Source organism: Galendromus occidentalis, unplaced genomic scaffold (assembly GCF_000255335.2).
Source record: "Galendromus occidentalis unplaced genomic scaffold, Mocc_1.1 scf7180000077442, whole genome shotgun sequence".
Lineage (NCBI taxonomy): Eukaryota > Metazoa > Arthropoda > Arachnida > Mesostigmata > Phytoseiidae > Galendromus > Galendromus occidentalis.
The window spans coordinates 823,490-851,107 of record NW_003805430.1 but is presented as its reverse complement, the minus strand read 5'-3'; the positions used below and the strand labels follow the sequence as shown (position 1 = coordinate 851,107).

Genomic DNA, 27,618 nt, shown 5'->3' with positions numbered 1-27,618 from the left:
GTGGGGAAATCTACAGAAAAACGCTCATGAGCCCGGGCTCCGAATGTTCACTGTATGGAGCCATAAGCACTGCCTCTCTCCGTGCTGGTCATCGGTTACGATTTCCGACCGACGACGTGAGGACCGTGTTCTAAGCGAAAACGACATCGAAAAACCAATAAATGTATGGCTTGTCGTTTGATGATTTTCCCCAGGGCTCTTGCTTGCTCACTTCCCCTCAACGTCGGCGGCACCGCCGTGATCGGTCTACTGTCCTGACGTTTGCTCCGTCGAATCGAAGCCAAGTCTCGCAGACTTCCTGCTACGCGAAGGAGAAGTGCTGGCGAAAGCGAATACATATATAAATGCCATAACGACTTCACGTGTAGCTCAAATTGCTTTCGTGGATCGTTCGTTCCTCCTGATCCGACGGGAGCCGTGACGGGATCGCATGGAGCGAGGCGAGTGCCACGAGAATGTGTGGCGGAGTAGGACAACAGACTACAACGTATCACGACGCCTTCCTCCGGAGAATATTTTCTCTTCTCCCGATACGCTCCGAAGCGGTCTATTCCAAGCTCTGCTCCATGACCTCGAAGTGAGGAAGGTTGACGTGACGAAATGAAGAACTTCCTCCAACTATCAATGCCATTCGTTCCTTCCGCCGGTTCATCCATCCATCTCTTCTCTGCGCGTTCTCCTTCCTCTAGAACTCTGACAGAGAGGAAACTCTACCGCATCCCAATGAAGCCAGAGCTGGCCGATATCATTTAATTTATCCTTCTTGCTCCTTCATTGGAAAATTCGAACACCGCCCCGAAACATGACCGGACTCGGAAGCGAAATGATAACACAGCTCGACAAAAAAAACTTTTTTCGCGTTACAAAGAAAGTGAAAGCTATTTCGGGGTAAATCGGGGGCGCTGAATCCGAATTTCTTAACAGATTTTCTCCATCAGGTCTAGTTTTTCCGAAATTTCAATTTTTCGATTTTTTGCCATTTTTCGTCTTCAAAAAATTCTAGCTCCGCCCCTGAGTGGACTAGATCGATGAAACTTTGGTGGCGGATAGACCTCGGTCGGAGCTATACCTGGCCGAGTTTTGGTGCGATTCGTAGCAGTGGTCTCTGAGCTAGAGCCATCGGAAACTAAAAAAAAGAAGAAAAAAGTGGGAGAGGGACCTCTTAGAAAGCACTTGACGGAAAAACTAGGACCTTTGAAGCGGTCTGACCTCGACAATTCGATAGAGGAGGCTTTTACGAGCATTTTGAGACCAAGCAGAGCAAAATCGGTCGATCCGTTCAGTTTTTATTCGCAAAAACATTGAAAATTGTCTCGCAGGAAATGTGCCCCTTTTTGAAAATCGCTTCGGCGACCAACTTCAGAGAGCTGTATCTCCGGAACGGTTCGTCGTAGAGCGACGATCGAAGGCGCGTTGGAAAGCTGAGTCTGAGAGCTTTCATTTGCGCTAGTCAGATTGGAAAAAGGATTAGTTGGGACGGAGATATATGACGATTTTCATTGAATAAGCCCAATTGGATTCTACCACCATCCAGCTTGCGGAGGTCTCCATCTAGAGAATGGTACCTCCAACGGAGGTACCATTGGTCGTACGGAGCCGAAGAAAGCCGCTGTGTAGCCGATGAATCACCGCAATGATGTAATCACATGAGCATGGGTAGACCGCGGACTCGGGCTCAGCGATTCGTCCCAGCATCGGACCCTAGCACGATAAGGAATTTCTGCGTAATGGGGACTCCACTACGCAGTGGAGTCATGGTATCATGGACTCTACTTATTCGAGGCTCGCAGAAACTAGCCCACTGATGAGCATTCCGGAGCCCTGCTTCGGATGCTTAACCGAAATCCATGAGTAAGTCGCCAGATATCTGGAATGATCTCCCCGGGGTACTCTGACGCCTCTCCATACCGTCCTCTAGATGGAGCCTCCGCAAGCCGAATGATGGTAGAATCCAATTGGGCTTATTCAATGAAAATCGTCATATATCTCCGTCCCAACTAATCCTTTTTCCGATCTGACTAGCGCAAATGGAAGCTCTCAGACTCAGCTTTCCAACGCGCCTTCGATCGTCGCTCTACGACGAACCGTTCCGGAGATACAGCTCTCTGAAGTTGGTCGCCGAAGCGATTTCCAAAAAGGGGCACATTTCCTGCGAGACCCTTTTCAATGTTTTTGCGAATAAAAACTGAACGGATCGACCGATTTTGCTCTGCTTGGTCTCAAAATGCTCGTAAAAGCCTCCCCTATCGAATTGTCGAGGTCAGACCGCTTCAAAGGTCCTAGTTTTTCCGTCAAGTGCTTTCTAAGAGGTCCCTCTCCCACTTTTTTCTTCTTTTTTTAGTTCCGATGGCTCTAGCTCAGAGACCACTGCTACGAATCGCACCAAAACTCGGCCAGGTATAGCCCCAACCGAGGTCTATCCGCCACCAAAGTTTCATCGATCTAGTCCACTCAGGGGCGGAGCTAGAATTTTTTGAAGACGAAAAATGGCAAAAAATCGAAAAATTGAAATTTCGGAAAAACTAGACCTGATGGAGAAAATCTGTTACGAAATTCGGATTCAGCGCCCCCGGTTTACCCCGGAATAGCTATCACTTTCTTTGTAACGATTTGGCTGTCGAGCTGTGTAATCAGGTGGGACAGGCCGCATGGCGGGCCTGGAAGAAAAGTTCACATGTTCGTGAGGCTCCTGACCTTCTCTCCGACAGAGCTCGTATGTACATGCTGTTCGTATGCTCGCGTGAATATTCGAGTGGGATTCGCTGCATTCGGAGATATATCCTCGCGCACAAAGAAACAGACATATGCAATGTGTTTTCCGCGAGGAGGGAGCGGTCCTCGTCAGAGCTCAGAGAGCTCGGAAAGGTCACGTATGAGTTTTGCACCAGGGATGACGTGCGTGGAAACTCCATGAGCCGCGTACGGAACGGTTGATCCCCGCGAGTAGCCTGTGATCTCTGTCCTCGTTGATTAGGAACCGAGAGCCCGGAACTCGATGGTCAGGACTCGACGAAATGTGGCCGAGGTCTCGAGGCAGCTGTTGACGCTGATCTCCATGCAGATATATGAGTTCGAGCCGTGACAGCTGTCGGTGCCGATTCCGGAATGCGAGCGGACGGGGGCGGAGAGGCACGTGCAGCTGGCACGCTTTGTGGGCGAATCGTTCCGGCGGAGAGTTATTTCGGGACATTCGAATCAAAAAGGAAGCATCGACGGGGTCGGCTCAAAAAACCCAATCGGGTACACAGTTCCCGCAACGGAAGGGCGACAGTGCGCCTGTTGGAGCTTGGTCTCCAAGAATATTCTCGCTCAGACTTCGGGGAGAGAAACAAAAAAAACAGAAAAGAGGATCACTCCACTACAGGAGGAAGGCGAGCACAGATGATAGTGAAGGATAAAGACTTCGCAGCCGAGCGGGGAACCTTGCAGCACGGTCTGTCCGGGGCTTGATGGCAGCCGCAAATGTGCTGCCGAAGAGAACGACTTCCTTAACGGAGCTGAAGGTGATGATGCAGTCTGTTTCACTACTCGCTCGTTGATTCTCCTACTCTCCTGCTCGTACCGGTGCCCGTCCGCCTGCATCAAGATAACGGAAGACTCTGGGTCCTGGCATAGCACGAGCCGCTCGCGAGCGACGTGCAAGACCGGTCAGTCTGTCAGTCAGTTAGCGTTTGCAGAACGGATCCTCGGGAGGGAGAACACGATACGTGACACTCCACTTCAACTTCATTTTCGTCGGGCACGACGTCATCGTTCCGCTCCTCGGGCCTTGCCTCTTGTTTTTCGATCAGCTAAATGATCGAGAGGCCACCGGAGGCTGTGAACGGGCAGACACCGCTTCTCCCCCCACGCGGCAAGGCCGGTTGTCTTTCTTGACTTTCGTTCGGCCAACTCGCTGCCTCCAGAATCGTAAATAGGTGAAAGGGGCACTCTCTCTGTGCCGGGCATTCTTCGAACCATAAATTCGGATAGTTTCCGCTTGATTCTTCTGCTGCCACTAGGAGACATATGACTGTTCCCTCTCGTTTGCTTCTATCCCCCTTTCGATACCTCCTCAGGCGGTTCTTCCCGAGTGGCTCGCGCACTGTTGAAGAGGTTTCTGACTTTCATCGTTATTTCCTTTCCCTTCCCCATGGCCCTGTCTGCACGAACGACATGCGGGGCTGTGGAGTGTCGACAGGGGCAGCAATCGTAGATCTCTCCACGTCGATACACAGACTCAGTCTTTTAGTCCCGTCACGGAGATGCGGACCGCTGGCCACCGGCCATGATGCGGACCACTTGAATTACGAAAGCCGCTCTGGGGTCCACGAAGTTTCCCGCTTCTGATCAGCGCCCTTAGACGCCAAGAATAGGTTCGGAGCAAAGAATACGGCGGGAATGGAAGCTATCATCGGGACATCCGAGAAGAAGAAGAATGTTTTCCCGACCATCAAGCTCTTCGATGTCGAGACCTGTCGGAATTCGCTTTCCCTTTCGGCGATAGCTCTGCGGAAGGTAACTCGGGGGAAGCACGAAACTTAAATCGAAGAAGCTGACGCGATCACGCGATTTCGTCGCTTGTTCGGAGCAGTGTACGGTTGACGTTCGTGCGTGGCGTGTACCCTCTACATCAGAGAGGGAAAAAGTCCCTCGACGAGACGAACTAGTGAAAGGGGACCCAACTTACAGCATAGGGTACGTAGTCTTTAGGTAGTCCTGAGTTCGACGGGATGGGACACAACAGGAAAAATGCCGAATATCTCATATTCCAATTCTCTCGTATCAGACGATTCGACGCGAGGACTGTCGCAATTACAGATGTGCGATTTTGCGACCAAAAAACACACCTGAAAAGGGAGCAGAAATACTTTAGGTCAACTCCTTCGGGATAGCTATTTCCTGAACGATGCTGCGACCGTCTGACGAGTGACAGCCATTGCATCGGCACGTCGTTTAATTTCTTTGGTATCTTGAGTGGATCGATTCAGACACAGCTCTCGAGCGTGGCTCCCTGGCTCCTGGGACGCACGGGGCTCCGCGGAATTCGCTTTTCGGGCATTCTCTCCACAGGGGCATTGGTGTAAGACATCGAGCCATTGATTAATCAATCCATTCGGTGCCGCTGCCGTATTGTTGCTGTTGTTGTTGTTGTTGTTTGCGCTGAACAGGGGGTCAGGCGGTTTCTTTAGTGCACGAGCGAATCATTGTTTGCTAACGCATCATTGGACACCGGTTTGCACGGCCGAACAAAGAACGACCCGACCAAAAAGCGAAGCCTCATTCGCTCACAACGCCAGGATGACAGAGTGCGGAAAAGCAGAACTGGAGGGAGTTCCGGTGCAGCTCAATTAATAAGCAAGGGAGCCGCCGCTGAGCGCGGACTCTCATTATTGCAAGCTGTTCGTCGCACAGCTCCCTGAGACTTCGGTCCCGTCGAGGGGTTCTGGCACCCGACCGAGATGCAACGGGAGAGCTTCTAGTCCATAGGTACTAGCTAACCAAATCACCCAGCTCAATGTACAAGAATACGGGAGAGCGTGAAACTTCAGACAGCGAGCTCATCAGATGGCTCCAGAACACAGCACGCCGCGAGCCGAGAGTATTTTTCGTGATGATCTCGACCGTAGTCGGAACTATTTCGCAGAGCTCGGCGCGATGACAGTCGGCGAATTCGTGACGAAAATGACGCAGGAGAAAGGAGAGGCGGAAAGGCTCCACGGAAGCCGGCTCTGAAAGGAATGCGGTCGGGAGCGAAGCAGAACGGGGATGGCCGCCCGTGCGTTTCGGGGAGCATCTCAGCCCCACGATCTGTCGAACGATGTCGCGCGTAGCGTCAGCAGCCGCATCCGCTTCAGAGTGGTACTCTCGGCAACGTCTTCCCTACATTGGTCACGCAGGAGGAACGCGGCGGAGAATAGAAGGGAGAGCACCAGCAGTCCGCAGTCTGCAAAGCCGGAGAAAGCGTGGACTGAAAGTAGAGAGAGAAGCCCAACGCCGATAGAATTCCCTGGACTTCGCGAGGAATGGTGGCATGACAGCACAACACCCCTGGATTCAAAAGTATACGACGCGTCAGCAGCTCGCCTTAGCTCGAACCGTTTCATGGAGTAGGGAATAGGGAACATGCTCGAAGCGAATTCCCTTGAGACCGTCCTGCTTCCCAGAGACCCGTAGGTCCAAGAAGGACACTCCTGGTTTGAGCTCTACCAGGTTTTCAATTCCACAAGATTATCGCCTCGCTTCCAGAAGCGTCAATTTTCGGCGAGGAGCTTCTAGGCCGGCGCCTATTGCGAACCGAGGCAGATTGTTCATCCAACATGGCAGACGTCCATTCGCAATGTCTCTACCCCATCTGGCTCAGGAATTATCGAACGTAGGAGAATGCGGAGTACTCCAGGGCCAAGAGCTGAGGAGCCATTCTTGCTTAAGGTGACAGGTGCGCGGTCAATGGATGATGCCCCTGGGGAGGACAAGCAGGTGCTCTGCGGAAAAGAAGGTCGGGGAGCGCTCTCCCACCTGGATGGAAGGAGTAGGGGATCATTTGCGTTCCTAGAGCGTGCCCTCAGCAGATGGTCGGTTCTGGACTGTATTCTGTCCGTCTGGGAGCTCTACACGTAGTCAGCCTTCGATCACCGACAAATCTGGAGATATCTCGGTCCGGGAGTTGGCATCCTGTTTAGCCGGAGGCGATACGCGATACCACACTGAAAGCGGGCTCTGTATTTTTCTTTTCACTCGCTATTCTGCACTGCCACGGTCCCTCTGCGTCCCTCGGAGCAACATGACGCGGACTCCTTATCGTGCGGTTCCGTTATAATAAGAATTCAGCGTACGGGGTTCGTATCCCGACACTTGATGTACTGGAATCCGTTGAAATCTACCGATGCTCGAGCGACGTCTCTCTGAACAGGACCTTGGCAGCTCCATGTTTTGTGGCTTCCGAGCCATTCAGACGTCGCGAGGCATCCCACCGGTTAAATCTTTGCATTCCCCGTCGTTCTCTGCTCCCGGATTGGGAGGCAAAGCTTCGATACGCCTGATTGTGAGCTCGGCGGCGATCGATAACAATTCCACATCCCGACCCGACGGCGTCGTCAGAGCTTTCCGTGTCGAGCGCCATGATTTCAAAATCCTCGGGAGATGATACGGGAGAGACTCGGTCTGAGCGAGAAAAACCCAGACAGGAGAATAATCCGTGGAAGCGGCTCCTTGGCTTTCTACTCAACGCACGGATATTGCTGGACAATCCAGTGCTTGCCCGCCTGCCGGGCGACGCCGGCGCGAAAACGGGTCATTTTCGGGACGCGTCCGCGGCCCCAGTACTTGATCCGACATGTACTGGAGAATATCGTATCCGCGTGGGGGCTTGCTCCGATTTAATTCAGTGCTCTCGAGGGAGACATCCTCTTCGGACTCTTCCTCTCGACTCGTTGTTTTTCTGGGCTTTCATCGGCCATTCCGTTCGCGCCACTCCAGCAATACTACTATGTGACGTTGCACGGTCAGCACAATTCCCGGTAGTGTAGTGGAGTCCTCGCGTAGCTTCTTGTAGCAGTGCATTACGATCCTTTGAGAGTGCAGCCTCAATACAATCAGAGCAGAACACGGAGGGTGTCCCGCCAAGCGGTCGCTTTAAGCTTTTGTGGAAGCCCGGGCATAAATTCCGCCCGAACGCAAAGTCTGGATGTTTTTCTCCGAGGAGTTCTTCTCCTGTAGGATGAATCCGCGACACCTTGTCTCGATTTCGTGGATCTAGTGCAGGATACGGAATAGCGGAGCTTCAGGGGCGCTTATCGTGCGCAAGACGACCGAACCCTACAATCAGATATTGGGAACTCGGGAGAGGGAAGGGGAAGGGGAAGGGAAGTTCATCAACCCTGCCGCCGGTTCCTTCTTCGCCCGAAATCCATCATCTCGGTTGTCTTGACGTAAGTATCTAGAGCGGAGACTCTCAGGGCTCGTCAATAATTGATTTTTTCCATTTCTTCTCGGGGAGCCGAGCGTGCTCAGCTCGTCGACCGATCGTCGTGAGAATATGGTGCGGACCTCGAGTAGTTGGTACTTCTCTCGGAAGGACATCGATCGTTCTCCGCGATTTTCGTCCGTTTCCTGGCGCTTCGATTGGAACATCGGGGCTCAGCAGGAACGAATTCGAACAACTACTACATTGTTAGCGAGGACGTTCGTTCGGAACAGAGTTTTGAAATACGACTCCGATTCGTTGTGGCAGGAGTCGGCGGTTTTGCTTCTTGTTCCAGCTTTCCTGTTCACCGGTTGTTTCGATTCATTTCTGGGCTTCGTTCCGTCTGCCTGTCACATTCTCTCGCGCTCCCGCGTGCAAAAAGCAAACCTCCAATCAGGCTCAGCGAAGATTCGCGTTTCGTGAAAAAGCTGCTCCGCCGGTGAGTTCTTGCGCTTTCATCACCACCGAATCGAGAACGGGTGTTTAGCGGAGGCCGTCCATCGACTGTTTCATTCCTTTGTTCCGCAGCCTAGGGCGTCTCCGAAGGTGGAACGAATCGCTGATACGGCGACCGCGTCGTGGCGCACGAGCCAACAGTTGGCTAGCGGCTCTCATAGACCGGGTAGCAGCTCTGGTCAAGTGAGGGGACAAACGAGCGGAGGAACAATTTTTGTTTTCCGTCTTTCATGCTCGGTGCGTCGTTCCATATATCTTTTGCGATTCCTTTCCGCTCCGAATGAGTTACTGTCTTTCTTATCTCGCTCCCCGTGTCCTCCATTTCCGTGGCCCGCGTTTGGTCGACGGAGCCTCGCTGCGGAGCGATATCATACAATGTGAACGCTCGGCAGTCAGAAGTTCGTCTCCGAATTTGTCACGACATCTTCGACGACTGATTCCTCTCGGTGGACCCATGCGATGACATCCGCGTAATTCGATACGAGTCCGAAACCGAATATTCCATCGGCTACGCCTGACGAGGTGCTTGGAATGCGACTTTGGAAGCGCTGGATAAGCGCCGGGACCGGGAGAGATTGTTCTTCGGAATGTCAATGGGCTTCACCTGAGCAATTAGCAGCGTTCGCTCGCTCACCCGATCGCCGGCTCGCCCCCTCCTTCTTGTCGATTGTTTGCGATGCATCGGGGAACTCCCCTCGGACAACGAAAATCGATCGTGACGGGAGTACGGGCAATAATTATCCCAAAAGATTCTTGCTCTCTCAGTCCGCTTCCGAGGATGGAACCGGAGAGCCTTCACAAAACACGACAAGCCGAAGAGATACTCGGACCTTGTCCCGTTTCCCTTTCTCGTCGACTCTTGTTCCCGCCGGACGCTCACAGCCCAGAAGCTCTTTCGTAATAGAATTCTGAGCGAAGCGGACGCGGGCCGTCGCCTGTATGGCAGTCTGTCCGTCGGTCCGTCCGTCCGTCAGTTTATCAGTCAGATCTCGTACCCGCCAGCCTTCAGGCTCCGAGCCGAATTCGCGCCAAAGATCCGCCCACGTCGGGATTGCCGTTCAAAAATTCATCGAGCTCTTCAAGGATCTCGGCTTTGGAGTTTTCTTCTCTCATGCGTCCATTCTCGAGTGCCCTCGTATTCTCAGGCGAGCAGAAAACAGCCGGGGGAATGACGACGAGAGCAGCTTCGGAAAGCGATGCCCCCGAGGCTTAAGACGCCTCGCCAGCTTCAATCTTAGCCAGTCCATACACGAGGATGGCAGCATGGTCGGCATGATGACGTCGCAGAGGGGGGGCAGCGAGCACACGAAGTATGACAACATCGTAACTGCTGGCTGTCATCCTCAAATGAACTCCGCAAAAAGTTTATTCCCCTGGAAACACTCAAGAAACTCGGCCAGATTCGTCCAATCTAACGTACGCTTCGACCGTGTATCAGGGCCTACACCTAATCCTACTCGGTTATCATCGGGAAATTCGGATCCGAGCTCCCGGGCCACAATAGAAGGATGAACATGTCCGTATTCGGCTCACTGCTTCGAGCCCCCCTTGTCTGCACAAGAAACTCGTCCATACGATGACATGGAACGGACAGAATCATTCGAGGCGGAACTCTGACGACCTTTCACGACCTCGTCTGACTGACTGAGTATCCGGGAAGCAGATGTTAGTCTGACACCCACGCAATGAAAACGAGTCGACTAGGATTTCCTCGCGAGGGCCGCGTACAGTTATAACGGCTCGTCTCTTCGTCAGCTGCAGCGATTCGCCAGTCGCATTCCGCGACGGAGAGGCTGACCCCGAGCAGTATTACTGCGTTCTTCTTCCTTTTTGTAATTCCTCCTCGATTAGACGTAGTTATTACGTCAATATTTCCGCCAACGCGAGCCGCCATCGCAGCGAAATGAGCCGTGCTCAGGGTTCCCTACACGAGTCTGATGCTTCCCAGGCATCCTAATTAATGTATCCGTCGTCCGATCCGGCGAAAAATGGATCGAGTGTCTGGAGAGCGACAGCCGGCCCGGACAGCCGATCCTCGTTCCTCGCTCCCAGCACGTGGAGGCAAAAAAAGGTGGAATGGATCAAATCGGTATACAAGATGAACTCGATGGATAGGGGACTCGGACAGGGCAAGAGAATCAGAAGGCAAATCAAAGAGATGTTCAAAAATGATTACTTATATAAAAAGAAGGGAAATAGGTATCGGAGTCACTCTCCGTCGAATTCCACTGTTCGACTCGGCATTGCTCCGAGACATTCTAGCACCAAAACATCGCCCGATTTCTTCATCGTTGGTCCCCCTCCAGCTGGCTCCTCTGTGGTGATCACCAGTCTGCGAGACCCCGTCGCCAGATACTCATTCTTCTTGTATGCTGCTTGAATCCGGCAACACTTTAAGAATGCCGCCCGCGCAGGGACATTTTCGGCGATGCTTCCACAATGCGGCGGTCGCTCCCTGGTTCGTCTTCGGTGTTCCGTGCGCTGCTCCCGAAAGCGTTTCCTTTGTCGTTCCATTCGGAATCTGGTTGGCTCAGAGATGTCCGCTCCATGTCCTCGATTCCGTTTGTGCCGGCTGCGCAACCTTCGTCAAAGGCTCACTTGGAAGTTATTTCAAACTTTTGCTGTGTCCTTCCCCTGCCGTTTTTGTGTCGCTTTTCATCCCTCGAATCTTCCGCTCCTTGCTTCGCAATGTCCCGCTCAGGGTCGGGAAAACGTATCTGTCTCTTGAGGGAATTCTGCAGCCTTTCGGGACTTCACCGGAGCCGCGTGACTGGAAGGCCAGCGATCACGTGTCGAGAAGCAGGCGTTCGATACGGAAGGAACACGTTCCTGAATACTCTCGATACGCGAAGAGCGTGACGCGCGATCCCCTCGACCGTTTATCGGTCAAAACCCTCAGTCGAGTTTGCCCTCCCATCGGATCACGAGGATTGTTCACTCTCGAGTGCTGATTGCTGATAATTTGAAGGCACTGAAGCGATGGTTCCGTTATACATGCGCTGCGCGCTCTTGTCCCGCTCACCCTGGACGAGGTGAAGCGATGTGGATGTCCATTCAGACCGCGTTCTCGATCGAGCTTAGGGTTCCATCCAATAGCGAGCTGCACGCAATCCCATTGTCGAGCTCTCGTCACGACGCAATCCCTCGTCGGGCCGATCCACTCTTCTCGCTAGATCAAGCGGTGGGACTTGGGAATCCCCTGCAGCAATTCCCGGGGCCCTCCTGCACCGATCGGATAGCCCGTGAGACTCGCAAGCGGGAGCCTTCACCAGGCGTGCACAACACGCGGCCTCGGCCGCTTCCTCGGAGCTCTCGTGCGCCTCGTCAATTGTTACTTTTAATAAGATCGAAACAATCGTGCCATATATCGGGAATACTACGAGCGTGGCTTGCCCTAATGATTCTATGACTAGTCTACGCCAGAGGTTCCCAAACTGGGTTCCGCGGAACCCTTGGGGTTCCGTGAAAAAATCTCTGCGGAACCCCAGTGTTCCGTGGGCTGCTCTTTGCGCAACTCGGGGTTCCGCGACGAGGTTTTGCTTCCATATGTACGGTCATATACGGGCCCTATGTGTCGTAGCCCTGTGGGGAACTTCTTTTCCTGATTCCAAATGTCTTCCTCAATCCCGAAGGGGATCGTTCTAATTGGCGCATCGATCGGCAACGAATGCACACTGCGAAAGTCGTTGCACAAGGCACGTTCCCGCTAGATGAGCATTCCTAAACGCGAGAATTGACTCAAGCAATAAACATTCAAGTCTGGTCCGGAACAAACGAGTGGTTTTTCCTCTAATAGCTGAAAGGAAAGAGCAATTGACAGGACTTTGAATTTTTTGAAAAATGAGGAAGGGTTCCACGGAACACTAGGGGTTCCGCGAAGGGTTCCGCGGAAGAAAAAGTTTGGGAACCTCTGGTCTACGCAGTTAGACAATAATTAAAGTTCGACCACTTTTCATTGGGGAGGGAGGGGGGTCAAGCGTAATATAATGCCCACGACGCTCTGCTCCCCTGCCCTACGCAAGATGAGAGCCAGACAAAGTTCTGTGATCGCTGTTCCGATCTCTATTCGAATGGTGGAACCTTCGTCGCTTCGTTGGCTGCTCAAATTACCTTCGCCTCCGATCGCTTCCCAGACGCACGCGGCGAGAAATTGAGTACCACCGAGTATTAGGGGCGTGGGAGGCTCCATCGATTACTCTGTATTGTTTATCCCTTTCACACGGTACGGCTACACGATAATAGCTACACGGGATCATCCTGGATACGACGACCGTCCCAACCGTTAGGAGAACAACACGAATGCCGTCGAGGTATGGGTGTCATTCTCTCTTTGTGAGGGGTGGGACGAATCGGGCAGTCGATACGTCAAGTTGCCGGTCGGAGGACATCGACAAGAAATGAGAAGAAGAGCCTCTCTCTGATCAATGAATTATTCCATCCATCAGCCGCCCCGTTGGAAAATGAAGGCGCGTTAGAAGGCGAGAAAGGCTCCTCGTGTCAACACTGGCTGAGGGGGGAAATCAGGGAACGATACGGTGATCGTGTTCCCTTGCCCGCTCCGTGCCCCCGTCAAAAACTCCATGCTGATGTATTATATGCATTCGCAGACTAACACGTGCAGTCCCGCGGCGGAACGCGTCCAGCATCGCGGCCGGCGCTCAGCAATAATCACACAGTCCCACGTACAGACCCTGAGTGAGTGAGACGTGACGCCAAGACGCTCAGCACAGCCCTTATTCAACAGGTATCCGAGTCAACACAGACATGCATTGGAATCGAGGAATTCTCCGATAGGAGCCGCGTAGAGATAAAAATTCAACGCGCACACATCCGATGGGAAGTCTCTGAGGGGGCAGCGCCAGCGCTCCTCCGACGCACGTTGGTACGGAACGGCGAACGTTTCCCCTACAAAAAATAACTTCAGAAGAGTTCCGAATGCTAGAACATCCGACATTTGAATATCTCGAGAGTTTCTCCGCATTTGAGCTTTTTCCTTGCAGCGCTCCAGCCCACAAGATAGAGAACGACTCTCATACAGTGTGTCTGAGAATCTGCTGGAGAATCCGGCCTGATAACGAAAGTCTGACGACTAGCGAACGCTCCAAATAAGCCGGAATAGCTCGAGCGAGGAGAGCGTTTCGGTGCCCTTAAATTGGGTCCGGGACAAGTCTTTGAGAAGAGATGGTTTGTCAACTGCGCTTCGCTCCATAGATAATCTGGAAACGAGTCGGTGGCGTTCCTGGGTGTCCAACGGAGCGCGGGACGCGCGTGGCGAGGGAATGGCGCGATTTGCAGCCGTTGAGTCGGAAATTCACTAACGAAGCGTCTAAAACCGAATCCCACTTCTGGTGGTGGGGGCCGCGGTCGCAGAGCGTCCTTTGCGGTCGCTTCACAAAAACTCTAACCCCGTGGAGTCATCGTCAGAGAAACAAAGGAGTTGATTAATGTCACCATCCTCAATTAGCGGACGTACATCCCTTTGGTTCACTTCAACAAGTAGGCGGAGATATAATGAGCGACCAGCGGTGTCCCTAACGTCAATGGCAGTTGCAGCTGGAACGAAACGCAGACGCATCGGCTACCCTTTGAAGGATACCGGCAACTCCGAGGGTTGGATCTCTGTCCTGTCCGGCAGGCCCAGAAGTTATGATGATTTACGCAGGTTCTCTCTAACACGCTCAGCATCATAAATCTGCGAATCATTGACGATAAAGAGAGAAATAGCAGAGGTCTGGGGCAAATATCCGCGAGAGGGCAACCGACGCAGTACCAATTAACACGTATGGAGGGACTCGTACATGTTGGGAGGAAGTCGACAATAATCACAGTGCTGAGCTAAACGAGAGGCCGAACATCGTTGCGCCGGCAATTACCATCGACGATCTACATGAACTCTTTCCGAAGTTTGGCAGATGGATGTTGTCCGAATGGACTGCATTCGGCTCTCCCTTCCCGATCCAGGGTCACGATCCGGATGGTCAAGAACACTGCTCCGACTTTCTGAGGCTCATCTGGATGGCTGAAGCAGAATTTTCCTCTTTCTTCTGGCGGGAATCACGCTACGGTTGTCAGCGACTTGTACCAGGCGAGCCGCGATCTTTCGACAACCAGAGATTGGTGCTGGTTAGAGTCCCACCGCATGCGAATTGAGGCGCGAAGGCGAAGTCCATCGTGGGACAGAGGGATTCTTGCTATGGGGTCGACTAGATCGACGTTCTCGTCTTACTTATTCCATGTAGATTCCAATTCCGTGCTCGAATGACGGAAAAACGACACGAGAAATGAAGAATACGCTTCGTCCGCCCATCCGATTGTCTAAACCCACACTTGAGCCGAGAGGAAAGCTCTTGCTGATCCTTCGGGAACAGAATTGGTGGAGTGATCGGACCGAAAATCTTCTCGATTCACGCGTCTCGACGAACAGATGGAGAGGAAACTTGTTGGGAGTACCTTATCAAGTAAACCAGATCAAGCTCGCGCTCTCCAAAGCTCTCGAGTCTCAAACATGCTCTGAAGGTTTTCGGGGAGTTCGGATGGGCTCGGGCGGGCGAATGACCTTCAGAATGTCCACAACGAGCTACGTCATCTTCCCTCATCAAACCAAAAACATCTCTGTCGACAGACGCCACTGTGCCATCGGTTTACGTCGCAAAATTGGAATTCTCCCAAAAAAGTTCTTGCTATTCCGCTTCCAGATGGGACCTCCTGGACGCTCTCATTTCCAATTTGGATCGGCTCACCTTTCCCTCACTTACCCGACTGCGGACAGATCGCAAACGCTGTTTTTTTACGTACGTTTGGGTTCGCTACCGAATGAAGTTTTTCAGACGGCGCATGGCGCTCAGAGGTTTATAGTTCTTCCCTGACGACTCCCGCTGAATCCGAGACCGAACCCACGGACACTTTCGACCTGAGCGCTTAGAATCGAAGAATTGTTCTACCTATCCTGAGCGAAAGTTCGCCAATCATCGCGGCATTCAATTGCCGTCCTTGACAATCCATTGTATCAGGTCGGGTCCGATTCATCTTGTTTGTTGACCATTAGCGCTTGCAAAGTGATGATGTGAGGCAGCTTGCTGTGCACTGTAATCCGTTCTGGTGACTGGACTCTTTCGCGCGCTAATTGACTCACTCTCCGAGGAAGACTTTCTGGAGTTTCCCTTACATTCTAAGGATCCATTCCCACCTCGATCAGCCTATGAAACGTGTCGAACCACGATTCATTCAGCGCCAGCGGCCAGTGTGGTGACGGCCCACGTACCTAACGCCGCGTCGCTCAGAGTTCGCTCATGTAGCCAGTGTAGATCTACGTGAAATATTCCGTCGTCCGACTATCCCGCGCATGAATCACGGGGGGCCATGTCTGCTTGAAGCCGCCTAGAACATTTGCCCCCGGGGCTCATCGCGCATAGTGCCATCGTCGGCGTCGTTGTTGGTGTTGTTTCTTGCGTCGCGTCGTTTCCGACCTTGTCCTTTCACGTTCCCTTGGAGCGTCGTCGTGCTCAGACGGAATCTCTGCTTGTTCAGCGATCCGAGATGGGAACGACGAATTCATTACCGACCGACTTGGAACAGCCCAGAATTCGGCTTGAGCCGCCCCGGGAAATTGGAAAGAATCTCGCAAATGACGTGTCGCCCATTCTATCTCGATCTGACCATCCGTAACGGAGCTTCTCGGTGGACTCGAGGAGTTTTCTTCTCGCTGCGGCAGCGACAACTCCAGACGCAGTCATTCCTCCGAAAAATTCGAGGAGCGTTGCTTCCTCCCTGACCGACGGGTGGTCGAGTGGTTGGCGCGTTTGTCACTTCTAGTGCAAACGTGCGTTTCACTTCGTGAAATGCCGCAACGACGTTTCTCGCGCGGGAGGCGGTGTGGGTTCGATCCCTGCTGCCGGAAAAATATTTCTTTCGGAAGCGAAGGTACTCGGCCTTGATCCTCTTGAGTACATTTGCTATATGAATCCGTGCAACGTGAATAACAGTACTCGGGACGTTAAACCTTGGCTGTGTGGTCCAGCCCGGAAAAGTTGATTTGCAGTAGAGCGATGATAGTCATGTATCTGTGTATCTGTGATCCGAAGGCCAAGATGTTCACAAAAAGTGTCCACTTAGGCCGCTCGAGTTCCAAAGAAAATTCGCCGTTGCCTCTCGTATCGCAAACGCCGAATAGCGTATCTCCACCAAAGACGGCGCGGGCTGACGTCGCGCGGCTCCCATGGAAACGCGGCCGGCGTCCCTTCCTACTTGATCATGGGCCGCGATGCTTCTGAATTCTTCTTCTCGCCGTCGTCCCGAGAACGCTCATCCAACAGTCACAGACTGTTCCATCGCCATACACATCGGTGAGTCACGCTCGCCGCGGCACGCAACACCGCACGTACGAAGAACGTAACGTATGACAGGCGATCCGATGGTAATGGCGATTGCTCACGTTGAGAAACGCAATTGATGCTGGAGCAACGAGACGGAATCGAACAGTGGCAAGAGAGCGCACACGGGGGGGACGTGCAGTGGAGAAGAACACCGAATGGCGAAGAAACTCGCCACTTCGTTCGGATTAGGACCCAACCATCAAGAAGCATGGTGCTGGAGATGATTCGTTCCTGAATCGATTCAATCCATAGTGCTATTTCATCGTTGATTCCGATGAGATATGAGCAGAGAGACCGGCGAAAGGCGCGAGGACGAACGCGACTCTGCCGCAGTCTATGGCCCCGCACGTGATGTGCATATACGGTCTCATAGGGGCTGCAAAATTTGCATCGGGGGAGCGGGAATGACCGGGTAGAGGGGGAAACGAACACATACATATTATATGTTCAGAGTAGGTCCGACCAAAATGAAGAGAGGAAAAGCATATTGGCAATAAAGTCATCGCTCGCCGTCTGGGAGAACCTCCCAGAAAAGTCGACAAACGAGGACAAGCGAACGAGCCCTTCTTGCAGTGAGGAGCTTTTCCCCAAAATGCAGCCGGCGAGAGACCGGCCGTCCCGTCCGACAGGGAGAGACAGAGAGCTGCTGGAAATTCTGCTTGCAAGTAGAGCGATAATCGTGGCCACAGGAATGAGAGAACGAATTAATTCGAAGAATGCGCACGGCATTCCCTCGCGAATGCGATTGATGAATCGTGTCCCTCCCGACAAGGGTCCCTCAAGACGAAACCGTGCGAGACTGAAGGAGCCGTGTATTTTGGCCGACTCGGGATGCGGTCTCGGCGTCGAAGGACTTCGAGGGAGTACAAAAAAACGTTGAGGTTTCGGAAACGCTAAAAACGTTCTCAGCATCGTCCTACTGAAGCCGATAGTTGCCTCTTCCAGACCTTATCTCCAGCTGCAAGGGCCTCGCGGCCTTTCTGAGCTGTCGTCGTTGTCGTTTTTGTCTGTCGCCTCTTCTTATCAGGATTCACCCCTCGCTATCCCGAGGAGGTTACGAGGATGCTCCATCGTGGTCGCGTTCCCTGTCGTCGTCGTCGTCGTTCAATGAATGGACGCCTCGAGCCGGCCAGTCTGCTCCCTCCGAACATTCGTGTCAAAGATCGGTGCGGAATTCTTATCTGGTACAGGAACTCAGACGACACAAGGTTTTCTCTGAATGTGGGGCTCCCACCGATCCGGCTCGATACGCGGCTAACACTCGACGTGATTCCTCTCGGCATGTTTTGGATGCGACTCACTTCTGTTTCCCCGCAGAGCTCCGGCCGCAGTTAGAGATAACGACTCGGTGCGCGAACTCTTAGCGCCTCACGCAAACAAATATTTTGCATAGACGACCACCGTCGCGTCGGTCGGTCGGTCGCTCGGGCGGTCGGCGGGTCGTTAAGATGGCCTCCCTGACCTCATCCGCAAACGGCAACGGCGGTCATGGCGAGCGGGCAGGCGAGATTCTCCGGGCTCAGTCAGACCTATCGGCCCACACTGAGCCTAAGACGAATAGAGCTCACTCGACTAAAAGAGAAAGACCAACTCGCTCGAGCGTGATCGTAATCAGGACTTCGACAGCGTCCCGTGCTCAAGGAGGGCATCAACTTCTCTTCGTAGATCCCTGGACCAGCTAGCTGTCCGTTACCCGGACGGGCAGAAGCCTCGGCCGGGAGAGAGTTCGTGTATCGAAGACCGAACACCACAAGCAAGGACGGCAGACAGTATGAGCTGATCTCATGGTCGTCGTCAATTCCGCCGCTGCTGCTGCTGCTGTTGCTGGTGTCGTCGTCTATGGACAACGCCATGTAGACAGTGTGTCCTTGTGCGAACAAATTGAGTGGAACGACACTGATTGACGGTTTTGCCTACGGGCTGCCTCCAGCGTCTGAAAAGACGTCCGAGCAGCTACGAGAGGCTGAGCTGGGCGCTCCACACGTCGAGGCGCCCACGCAGGCTCCCTATTGGCCGCTTAATCCGGGGAGATGGAGGAGCCTCTGGACGTGCACTGTAATGAATTCGTGCACTTATTCATCGTGCGGTCGTGCCGCCTGCTCAGCCGAAACCCGTCCGAATCACTCTTCCCGGCTCCCACACTTGGGCTGCTCGGAGCTCCTTCGAGTGCCGGTTTCCTGGAGCAGCTGCTCGCCGCATCGACCGCCGCCAGCGTATCTCGATCATCGTGAATTCGGAATCGGAAACCCTCAATATTTGCATGAGACTACCACCCGAGAACCGCCGACGATACTGTCTCGATGCGAATTCTCGTACTCCCTGAATGATCTCGCGACTCTGTCACTGCGAACGGAGTTCACTCGATCGCAGACGTCTTCCCGATCGAAGCTGAGAAGCCTCTCGGCCCGTCGACGAATCCATCGGCAAGAATGCCCGCACTGAGGGTTCAGGCTCGGACTTCCGTGCGACCGGGGAGGCTCCTAATCCAAAGACCCTTGATTCGACATGGAGCGCGGGGCGCTCGGCCGCTGACGGAATTCTGCGAGGGGAACGATTATGTGCCCCATCTCGTGACCATCGCGAAACCCCCCGGATCCTCCCTCTCCTACAGGCCTTCGGTCGTCTTTCTCGTCGTCATCCTAAAAGGATCCTTGGGAGAATACAATTTTAATCAAGCGTACGCGTCGGGTCGAGAGTTTAATAAAGCTGATTCAGGCCTGTCGAGGGTAATATCGAAAATACCTCTCGTCTCCCTCTCTTCTTCTCTTCGCCGTTGTCGTCTTTCCTCTCAACGCTCGTTCTCCCGTTGGGACAGCGCGTGTAGCGCGAGTCTCTGCGTCGACTAGTAGCAGTCGGCTCGGCGGCCGCCTATCGACCCTGCGAGGCACGTTCGCTGAGAGACCGAACGCCAAGCTTACACGATGTCGAAAAAAAGACAACAGGAGATAGGGTCGCTCGGTCGGACTGTTGGTTGGTTGGTTGGTTGAAATGACACACGGCACACGACCCGGAATGGAAGCTGCTCTGCGTTTGACCGTTCCCGCTGATCCATTCCTGTGTTCCGGGCGAGCCCGAACTCAATTATTAGGATCAAGGAACCGCCAATGATAACACACAATTTACCGGCGTTGTCAACGCGCTGACATGCGGCCTGGACATCGATCCGACTGCGAAACAGCAAGAAAAGTCAGGCGATCCCCGGCGGACCGGATCCGCTCTATTCGCTTCTGTTTCCCCGTGCATCATCATTCGATGGGATGGATTCCGTGGATTTCGGAGGACTCGGGGATCTGGGGATCTATCGGTGGTCCGCCGTTCCCTATGAATCGTCCTGGAGAATCGACGCTATCACTCGTACATCGACGTGATCGAGCGTCTCTGGACCCGACATTTCTGCAGGCATTCTTCTGCGGTCGTCACCCTCCCGAGATCTGAGCATGCGGATGCTTGGAGCTCTCTCGAGTCAAAAGTAGAAGAATTCGCGAGCGGCAAAAGATTCGGCGCGCTCCTGTGACCACGCACGGCAGCTTGTTGCTCGAACTTCGCATGTGCGGTGGCGGGAGTTCCCCTTTTCGCTCCCCGTGCGCTGAACCCGCCGATCCTCTCCGGGGATTTTGCAATGCGTGAATAATCCAAGCGACGCCTATAGGTCTCGCATCGCTCGCGGCCCCCGAGGACTCCGCACTGCCAATCGACTCTCAAAGTTATGACGGGGCTGGGACCCTGGGAGCGGAGTCAATTACGTTCGCTACACGGGGAGCCGCACGACGACGGTGAGCTCTTCCGGAATCATGGAATAAAAAGGGAAGCGATCGGATTTTCGAGTCCATTAGAGCGAGACGTCAAGTTGAGCATGATTCGGATGAGACCCAGGATTGTGAGCGATTGACGACTTGAAAGTTTGCGCCTTCGTTCCGAGAAGAATTTCGAGATATTCTCCGTCGGCTCTCTCCGCTCCGGTCTTCACTGGGCAGACACTTCCCGCAGCGATCAAGTCCTCAAGCACTCAGAGGAATGAGTTCTCGCCACATCTGCTCGGCTTGTTTCCTTCTTTGTGTCACCTTCCGCCGTTTCGCGGAGACGAGTCCACTTTGGCGTCGTTTCTCCCTCAACTGGACTTCACGATCGCAATTAGGATCTATTGGGGTCGACTCTATGCGATGCTGTCGGAATCACGTTCGTAGTTCTTGAAAGCGGCTGCGTCATAAAAAAACTTCGCTCGTCGACCAATCCTCCATTGTATCCTCGGAGTGGGCGGGAAAGTGCTCGCGGGATCTTGTACAGGCGGTGGCTGCCGTTCAGTGCTGCCTACAGTAGTAGCCCTCGAGGGCACATCTCCTTTAGTCGGCTCGGCTAGTGAAGTGATCTGGGCTGGACCCGGCTAGGACGAGTTAGTGGTGGCTGGGCTATCGTGAGAGGGAACGGAGAAGATTCCTCGCTTTGTTCCTCCGTTCGTTTGTCTTCTGGACTTCCTCCGAAGCCGGTGGCGAGCTTTGCCGGCTTCCAGCCTGAAGGCAGCGTTCTACCATCAGGCTTGCGATATGGTTTCGTCTTCATTTAAAAGGCCACTCTGGGCTGCTCCCGGGGCAGCCGTTCCGAGCTAGAACTGATTCCCCTTCCTGGCGGTGCTTCATTCTCTCAACCTAAAGGAATTTCCGCGCCGAGGTCGAGTGAGTCGAGTCATTGTCCTTCCCTGCTACTCCATCCGGGTGATTTCTCATCCGGAAGCATCTCTCGTCGGGAGTCAGGCAGAGGAGAATCGTGCTTTCGGCCTGAATTTTCTTGCGCACTCGAGCACCGAGGGAACGGGACGGAGCGTTCTCTGGACGAGATATCGCAGATCGATCATAAAGTCCTGATTGTCGCGCTACCATCGACGATCACACGTTATACACGAGACGGTACTTACTTGACGCGGTCTGCGAGTCTCGTCCTGGCAACGGCAATAACTCTCACGTATTTGATCACATTCCTCCGACGATCCATAAAAGCACTGAACACAAAGAACTTATCCGCGGTGTTTGCAATCTTCTGCCAATGATCGATTTTCGCGGCTCTGTAAGAAAAAAGAAAACGTGGCGGATTAGAAAGGAATCCTCTTGGAAAATTTCGGCGTCTACATCTCGTTCGAAGAGATGTCGTCGGAAAAATGAAAGATTCGGAAGCTCGAAACCTCGCCTGCTTGCGGCTCCCGTGATGTCAACGATGAATAATTCCCTCGTCTCCCCGCCGACAGCTGTATCGAGTCGTCGAGCTCGCTGTTTCTTGAGCGATGTCTCTCAAAACTGGGTACAACCAGCTTCGTGAAATGGACGAGAGCACGAAGTTGAGAGAAGCTCTCGCGTTAGAAGCGTCTGCAAGTTTCGAGCACTCGCGCAAATAATGAATTTTCGCATTCTTGACCGACAGTCGTGGCCGATCCACCGCAGGCTTCTCGGAGAACGCTCGCGAAGGAAAAAACTTATCCGACGGGGCATGCTCGTCTGGGAAGGTTATCTTTGCGCAGGTAATGGGGTCCGGAGCCCGACTCGCTACGGGCGGATGCCACGGAGCTTTGACCCCGTATTTGATCCGCCCGGATCTCCCACGCATGAAATGACTTTGCCTGCCTGCCTACCTTTCGACGCGGGGAATATTCTCGCTTAGAAAATGTCTGACATCGTACGCGCCCAGTGCACCGTGATCCGCCCTCTCGCTGCCCTCGTTTTTTCTTCTCGGACCCAAGGAGTCGAGACTGATTCCGAAACTGACTTAGAGTGAAGGAAGTTTGGCGCGAAGGAAACTCTCCTCCCCGTTCTCCGGACGCGTCGAAGCAGACGAGGCCGCACAAAGATAGAGATCACGATTGCCTTTCCGGAAACGGTGCCAAAGTAGAAGCGAACGGAAGTGCAACAAAAATTCACTTGGAAGCGAATCCGCTTCGAGATTCGCAGCGTTTCCGCCGTCTCCGGAGGGAGCCGAGTTCGAGTGTATGCTATTGACCAAAACGGCTGGCGAACATTCGTAATCGTCCTAAGCTCGAGTCGCAGCTCTGGGAATATCGGAAGGCTCTCGTTCATCCGCACCATTGGGATCAGAGCCGATCGACTGACTACGAGTTCGCGAGACCCTTGTTTCGTTCGATCAACGAATGATTCGACCGATTGAATGTTCTGTTGCGGTCGCGCGACCGGAAAACGCTATCCATTTTTTCGGGGAACGAGGTCGTGACGAATCTTCGGGAAAAGCGGAATCCACTCTCGAGGCGGTGACGAATAGAGGCGAAAGCGCTTTATGCATTCAGAACGTGAGCAACCAAACTTCGGGAATTATGAAACAAGCCGGTCCGCATCGACAACGAGGGCGGCAAAGCGGAATGTTTCCCCCGAACTCTGTCTTCGGCACGTCGAATTCGTTAATCGCTGACCCGTACTCTCAATCATGGCGTTTGGTGAGGCCAACAGCTCCCTCAAGTCGTAATGAGCTCAAAGATTTGCGCCCGCTCATAAGTCCTGATTGCTTTGCGAATTATTATCGGCCGCGAACGAAATTGGAATGCATCGTATCCGATGGGGATCGCCTCGTTCAGGCTCTTTCGTTGGGGAACTATTTCAGGCCGATCAGGAAGCGGAATCCGGAAAGAAATGCTCTCGAAAGCGAGTTCAAACGAAACAATTGCTCCGCTTTCTCGCGCTAGAATCGAAGCTCACCCGAGCCGGAGCTGGCGGTTCGGAATTGTCACACAAGACGAATGGCTGTTGTCTCCTCGGGTGGAATGTTCGTCGGAGGGAGCGCATTCGGAGGGATAAAATATCCAAGGAAACGTATTCCCGCCGAGACACGAACTCTTATGTTTGGGGCTTAAAAATCAAGATCTCGTCCTCCCTGCTCGGACTCTCAGCCGAGACCGAGGAATCTCACGAGACATCCATCAGAGGGGCGTTAATTTACAAGGAGCCATTAGGGGGAGCTTACTCTGCTTTCAATTCCGAGATTGATTACGTCTGGAATACATGAGCTCTCGCTCTCGGGGAACGAACCCGATTCCGCGGATTCTCCCGCGATTCCGCTTCGTCCTCCCTCCGGTTGTGTCGTCATCGAATGACCTTCTCGGTCGTGATTGAGACCGATACAAATCGAGACTTTCGAGGGGTCACTGGTCGGCCCCGATAGATGGCGAATAGGGTGGCCCGAGTGAGTCATAAGGGTATCGGAGCCCGATACGATCGATCCGATATCGGAACCTTACACAGCCACCATCTGCATATTCATCTGATGTCTTGAGTTTCCTCAAATAAGACCTCCTGCTTCCGCAGCTTCACTTCCCCCTCACTCGGACCGGGTCGGAACTGCCGCCGAGCGCATCCGTGTCCTCCGATTCCCATGAATAGCGCCGACGCTCCGGGAACAGCGCTCGAGGTATCGATTCTGCATAACCCAAGCAATCCTACCTGACTCGCTAACAAACAACCGCTCTCTCAAGTGAGAGAGATTGTCGCATCAGCTAATTGGCCGCCTAGCCGGCCCCATCGCCGTCAAAGGCCGACAAGACGGAACAAGGTTCGCACGAGCTATCCCGGTGCCGTCCAGGCTCCTCGAAGGAGGGTCCGCTGAACAAAGGAGGAAATTATAGAGTCTTCCGAAGCCGGCTCCTGTAGAACCCGCCGCCTTCGCCGCCGAGGCAAGAACGCATGGGAGACAGATCACTCGATCAGGTGCGCGGAGCCGAGCTGTGCGTCCTGGCCGTTATGCAAATCGAGTGAAACGCATTGCGAACTCTCAACAGACGCCTTTCAAAGCTCATCCGGTCCGGTGATCGATGGAGGATCATGTGTCAGCATGCCCGAACAGAACGAGAGCAGGGTTCCTGCGCGGGAGAGCGACTTTCGCCGTAGGTGGCAGAGCTTCTCGACATCGGAAGGTCGACCTCCGAGCGATCTCGAAGATCAATTTTCCGATTTCTGATCACGAAAGTTCACAGCAGTAGATTAGGAACATATTCGCCGTCGGAGGCGCACCACAGAATTGACGCAGGACCAGGGTTCGGAATTGAGATTTATAGGATCACAGGAGTACGGCGCGGCGGGAAGATTGAAGGCGAGGATACCGCGACCTCAAAAGCGGAAATCCAACGGAAATCGTGCCGCACAACCAGTACTACAATGACGCGGAGAGCGAGAGGACGGGAATCATCGGAATCTTGACGGATTTTTGTTCGAGACGTCAATAACCGGGAGCGGCGTACCTCGCTTTTTTGGGAAGCCGAGGCTCTATAATTTCTCTTCCTACGGTGGAGTCTGCGAGAGCTCTCGCGGTCCCCATGAATTTCGAGGAGCTCTCAGAGCGGAATCGCGTGAATCCGATTCGCGCGCTAACTGAGGCGTTGTCGTATTCTTTATTCATGCTTAAGCTGTAGTTTCTCTGCGGTCGATACGCGATGCCGAATCTCGAAGTACATGTTGGGGACTAGAGCGAACCGATTTCGCTATCGGTAACGGTCTCAAATGGCGGCATATAAAAGCAGAGATCAGCACCTCAGTGGAATTGACCGAGAGGGAATGTTTGACCCGTCGGTCGACGGAACGGCCGTCTATAACCCATAAAAGTCGCCAAGGCACCGACAGTGCCGAAATCGCCGAATTGGCTTAGCGAGATTTCCTCTCACGAGGTTCCTGTCAGCAGAGTGGACTGCTGCCGCTCTATTTTCCCGCTGAGATCCCAACAAGGGTCTCGCCAAACTTTCCGTCGGAGACCTCATCTCCCGGCCAGTGTTGCTGCTGCTGCTGTTACGCTCGAGAGTATCGACGTCGGCTTCGATCGGGGATCCGTCGGGGGATCGCGAGGAAGAATGGAAACCGCGGGACGCAGGATCGTCTCACGAGAGGAATGTTTCCCAAAAGCTTGCTCAAGTTGTCCGGAATTCCCATCTGGATCCCGTCTGAGTCCTCCACCTACCTCACCTGATTCCCCCGCTTCCTCCGATCGAGGATCGGTTCTGAATAGTAGGTAGGTAATCGAATTATTTCCTTTTTTCCCGTGGGTCAAATCGACGAGCAAATAGAGGTGGAACCAAAACAGGAGGAATCAGCGAGCTGTGCGAGAAGTTTCATGAAAGAGAAATGTTGTTCCATTCGGCCTCTTTTTCCCCCGGGGACTAAAGTTCCATTAATCACTATTTTCGCTGCGCGCCGCGTGCGAGCAGCAGCATTGTTCATCAGAAGGATCGTTGTTTTATGAAGATTGAAGTCAGACGGGCTAACGATCGTTTCATTCTGGCCTATTCCAGAGCACATCCCTGACGCGCCTCCGTGTTTCCCAACACTCCCCGATTGACTAGTAGGCATGCCTCCACTCGAATAGAGCGAGAATCGATTTTTGAATAATTATGGACACGACGAACGAGCATCTCCAGTGCGTACCTATGCTCGAGCTTCTGTAAATAATTTCCCATCTCTCTAAACATGCAGAGGATTCCCGCAATAATGTTATGTTGCTGCTTTGCGAGGCCGGGGAAATAGCGCAGATCATCATAGGCGCAAAGTTACTCACTGGTACAACCTGTCGAGCTTCTGGCTTTCGGTGTCATCCATTTCGAGGTGGACTTCTTCAATTCTTTCAAAGTTGTTCCCCAGGCTAGGCACGATGTTGTACAGCCACGAGGAATCTTTCGATTGTCCTCCGTACGAGGTGACAGCCGTATAGGGATCGACGTAGACGACTTCAGCCAGCAACATGAAAACCACGAGTACCAAGAAGAAACCGAGGAAATAAACAGATCGTGCGTTCCTCTCCGAGGTTTGACGTGCTCTTCTCATGGCTTGACGGACATGCCGTCGGAGCACGCGACTTCCTTTCCCGGGCAGTAGCATCTTTCTCAGCGGTTTCCGTGGAGTTCCGGCACGAAAGCTTCATTCGATTCCAAGTCCCATCTCAGCACCTTCGATCACGCAACACGAGTTTGAGCACTGTAAATCTTTATGCAGATTCCCATCTTTAGATCGGTGGGATAACCAAGGCCTACGCGGAAACGAAGGCTACAAATCAGGCGGAATCAACCGGGGCGCAGAGCCGCAGCCGTGGTGCACCTCCACCAACAACAGCTGCTTCAATGCAGGGCCATACTGGGCGCAGCCATGTTTGTTTGGTTTAATATGAGCTCTGAGAAAGGGCCCGAAAGGCAAGGGCTCACGCACCCCACACCCTCCCTCGAGCCCCTTGAAGGGACCAGGAGCCCGTCGGAGTGGAGGAGGGTACGGCCGTTGAGAGTCTGCGATGCTAGCACAAGCTCTCGTTCAGCTCGCTCGATTATTGAAGACGCAGGTTCCTTAGTCCTGACTTGTCTCGGGCAAATTAGTCAGCTCGGAATTCGTCATTGGTCCCCGATCCCTCAGAAACTCGATTCGAGTCGATTGAATGATCAATCACCGAAAAAACGCGGAACGACTGAGAACGGACGAGGTACGATCGAACAGAAACCGAAGCGTCGAACTCACATTCATTCCGAACAGATCCGTAATCAGAAGTCTATACCCCTTCGCCGAGCCACGAGGGGATCACTCATTTAAAACTTTGGACACATATGTGTTCAGCGATGACATTCTGGCAGCAGAAGAATTAGACGGAGCCGCCGAGCAGATCCATGTGACTGTCTGCGGTCTCCTGCAGTTTATGTTCCATTCGCCTTACTCCTACGCTTACCGCTGTTTATCTATCCGCCGATTCGTATACACTGTTGAGTCTGCGGAGCAAAAGTCTAGCTTGAAGTACCTGGTGAACTACGATCCGTCAACAGGCAACTCACTCAGTCTCATTCGGGGCCAGAGCTCACAACTGTGTGGGCCCCCAGGTGATCCCCTCGGACAATTA

The 27,618-nt window shown here is 53.3% G+C and overlaps 1 protein-coding gene across 1 annotated transcript in view; it reads right to left on the bottom strand.

Annotated features, from left to right (window-relative positions):
* Positions 1-27,168, bottom strand: part of LOC100902021 (beta-1,4-galactosyltransferase galt-1) — a 46,756-nt gene extending 19,588 nt beyond the window's left edge. The window contains exons 1-4 of the mRNA XM_003743282.2: positions 26,946-27,168; positions 26,302-26,725; positions 21,683-21,829; positions 4,670-4,829 (exon numbers count right to left, since the gene is read on the bottom strand). Coding sequence (XP_003743330.2) covers positions 4,670-4,829; positions 21,683-21,829; positions 26,302-26,621 — 627 coding nt within the window. The 5' untranslated portion in view covers positions 26,622-26,725; positions 26,946-27,168. The remainder of the gene's footprint in view (positions 1-4,669; positions 4,830-21,682; positions 21,830-26,301; positions 26,726-26,945) is intronic.
* Positions 27,169-27,618: the final 450 nt, after the last annotated feature.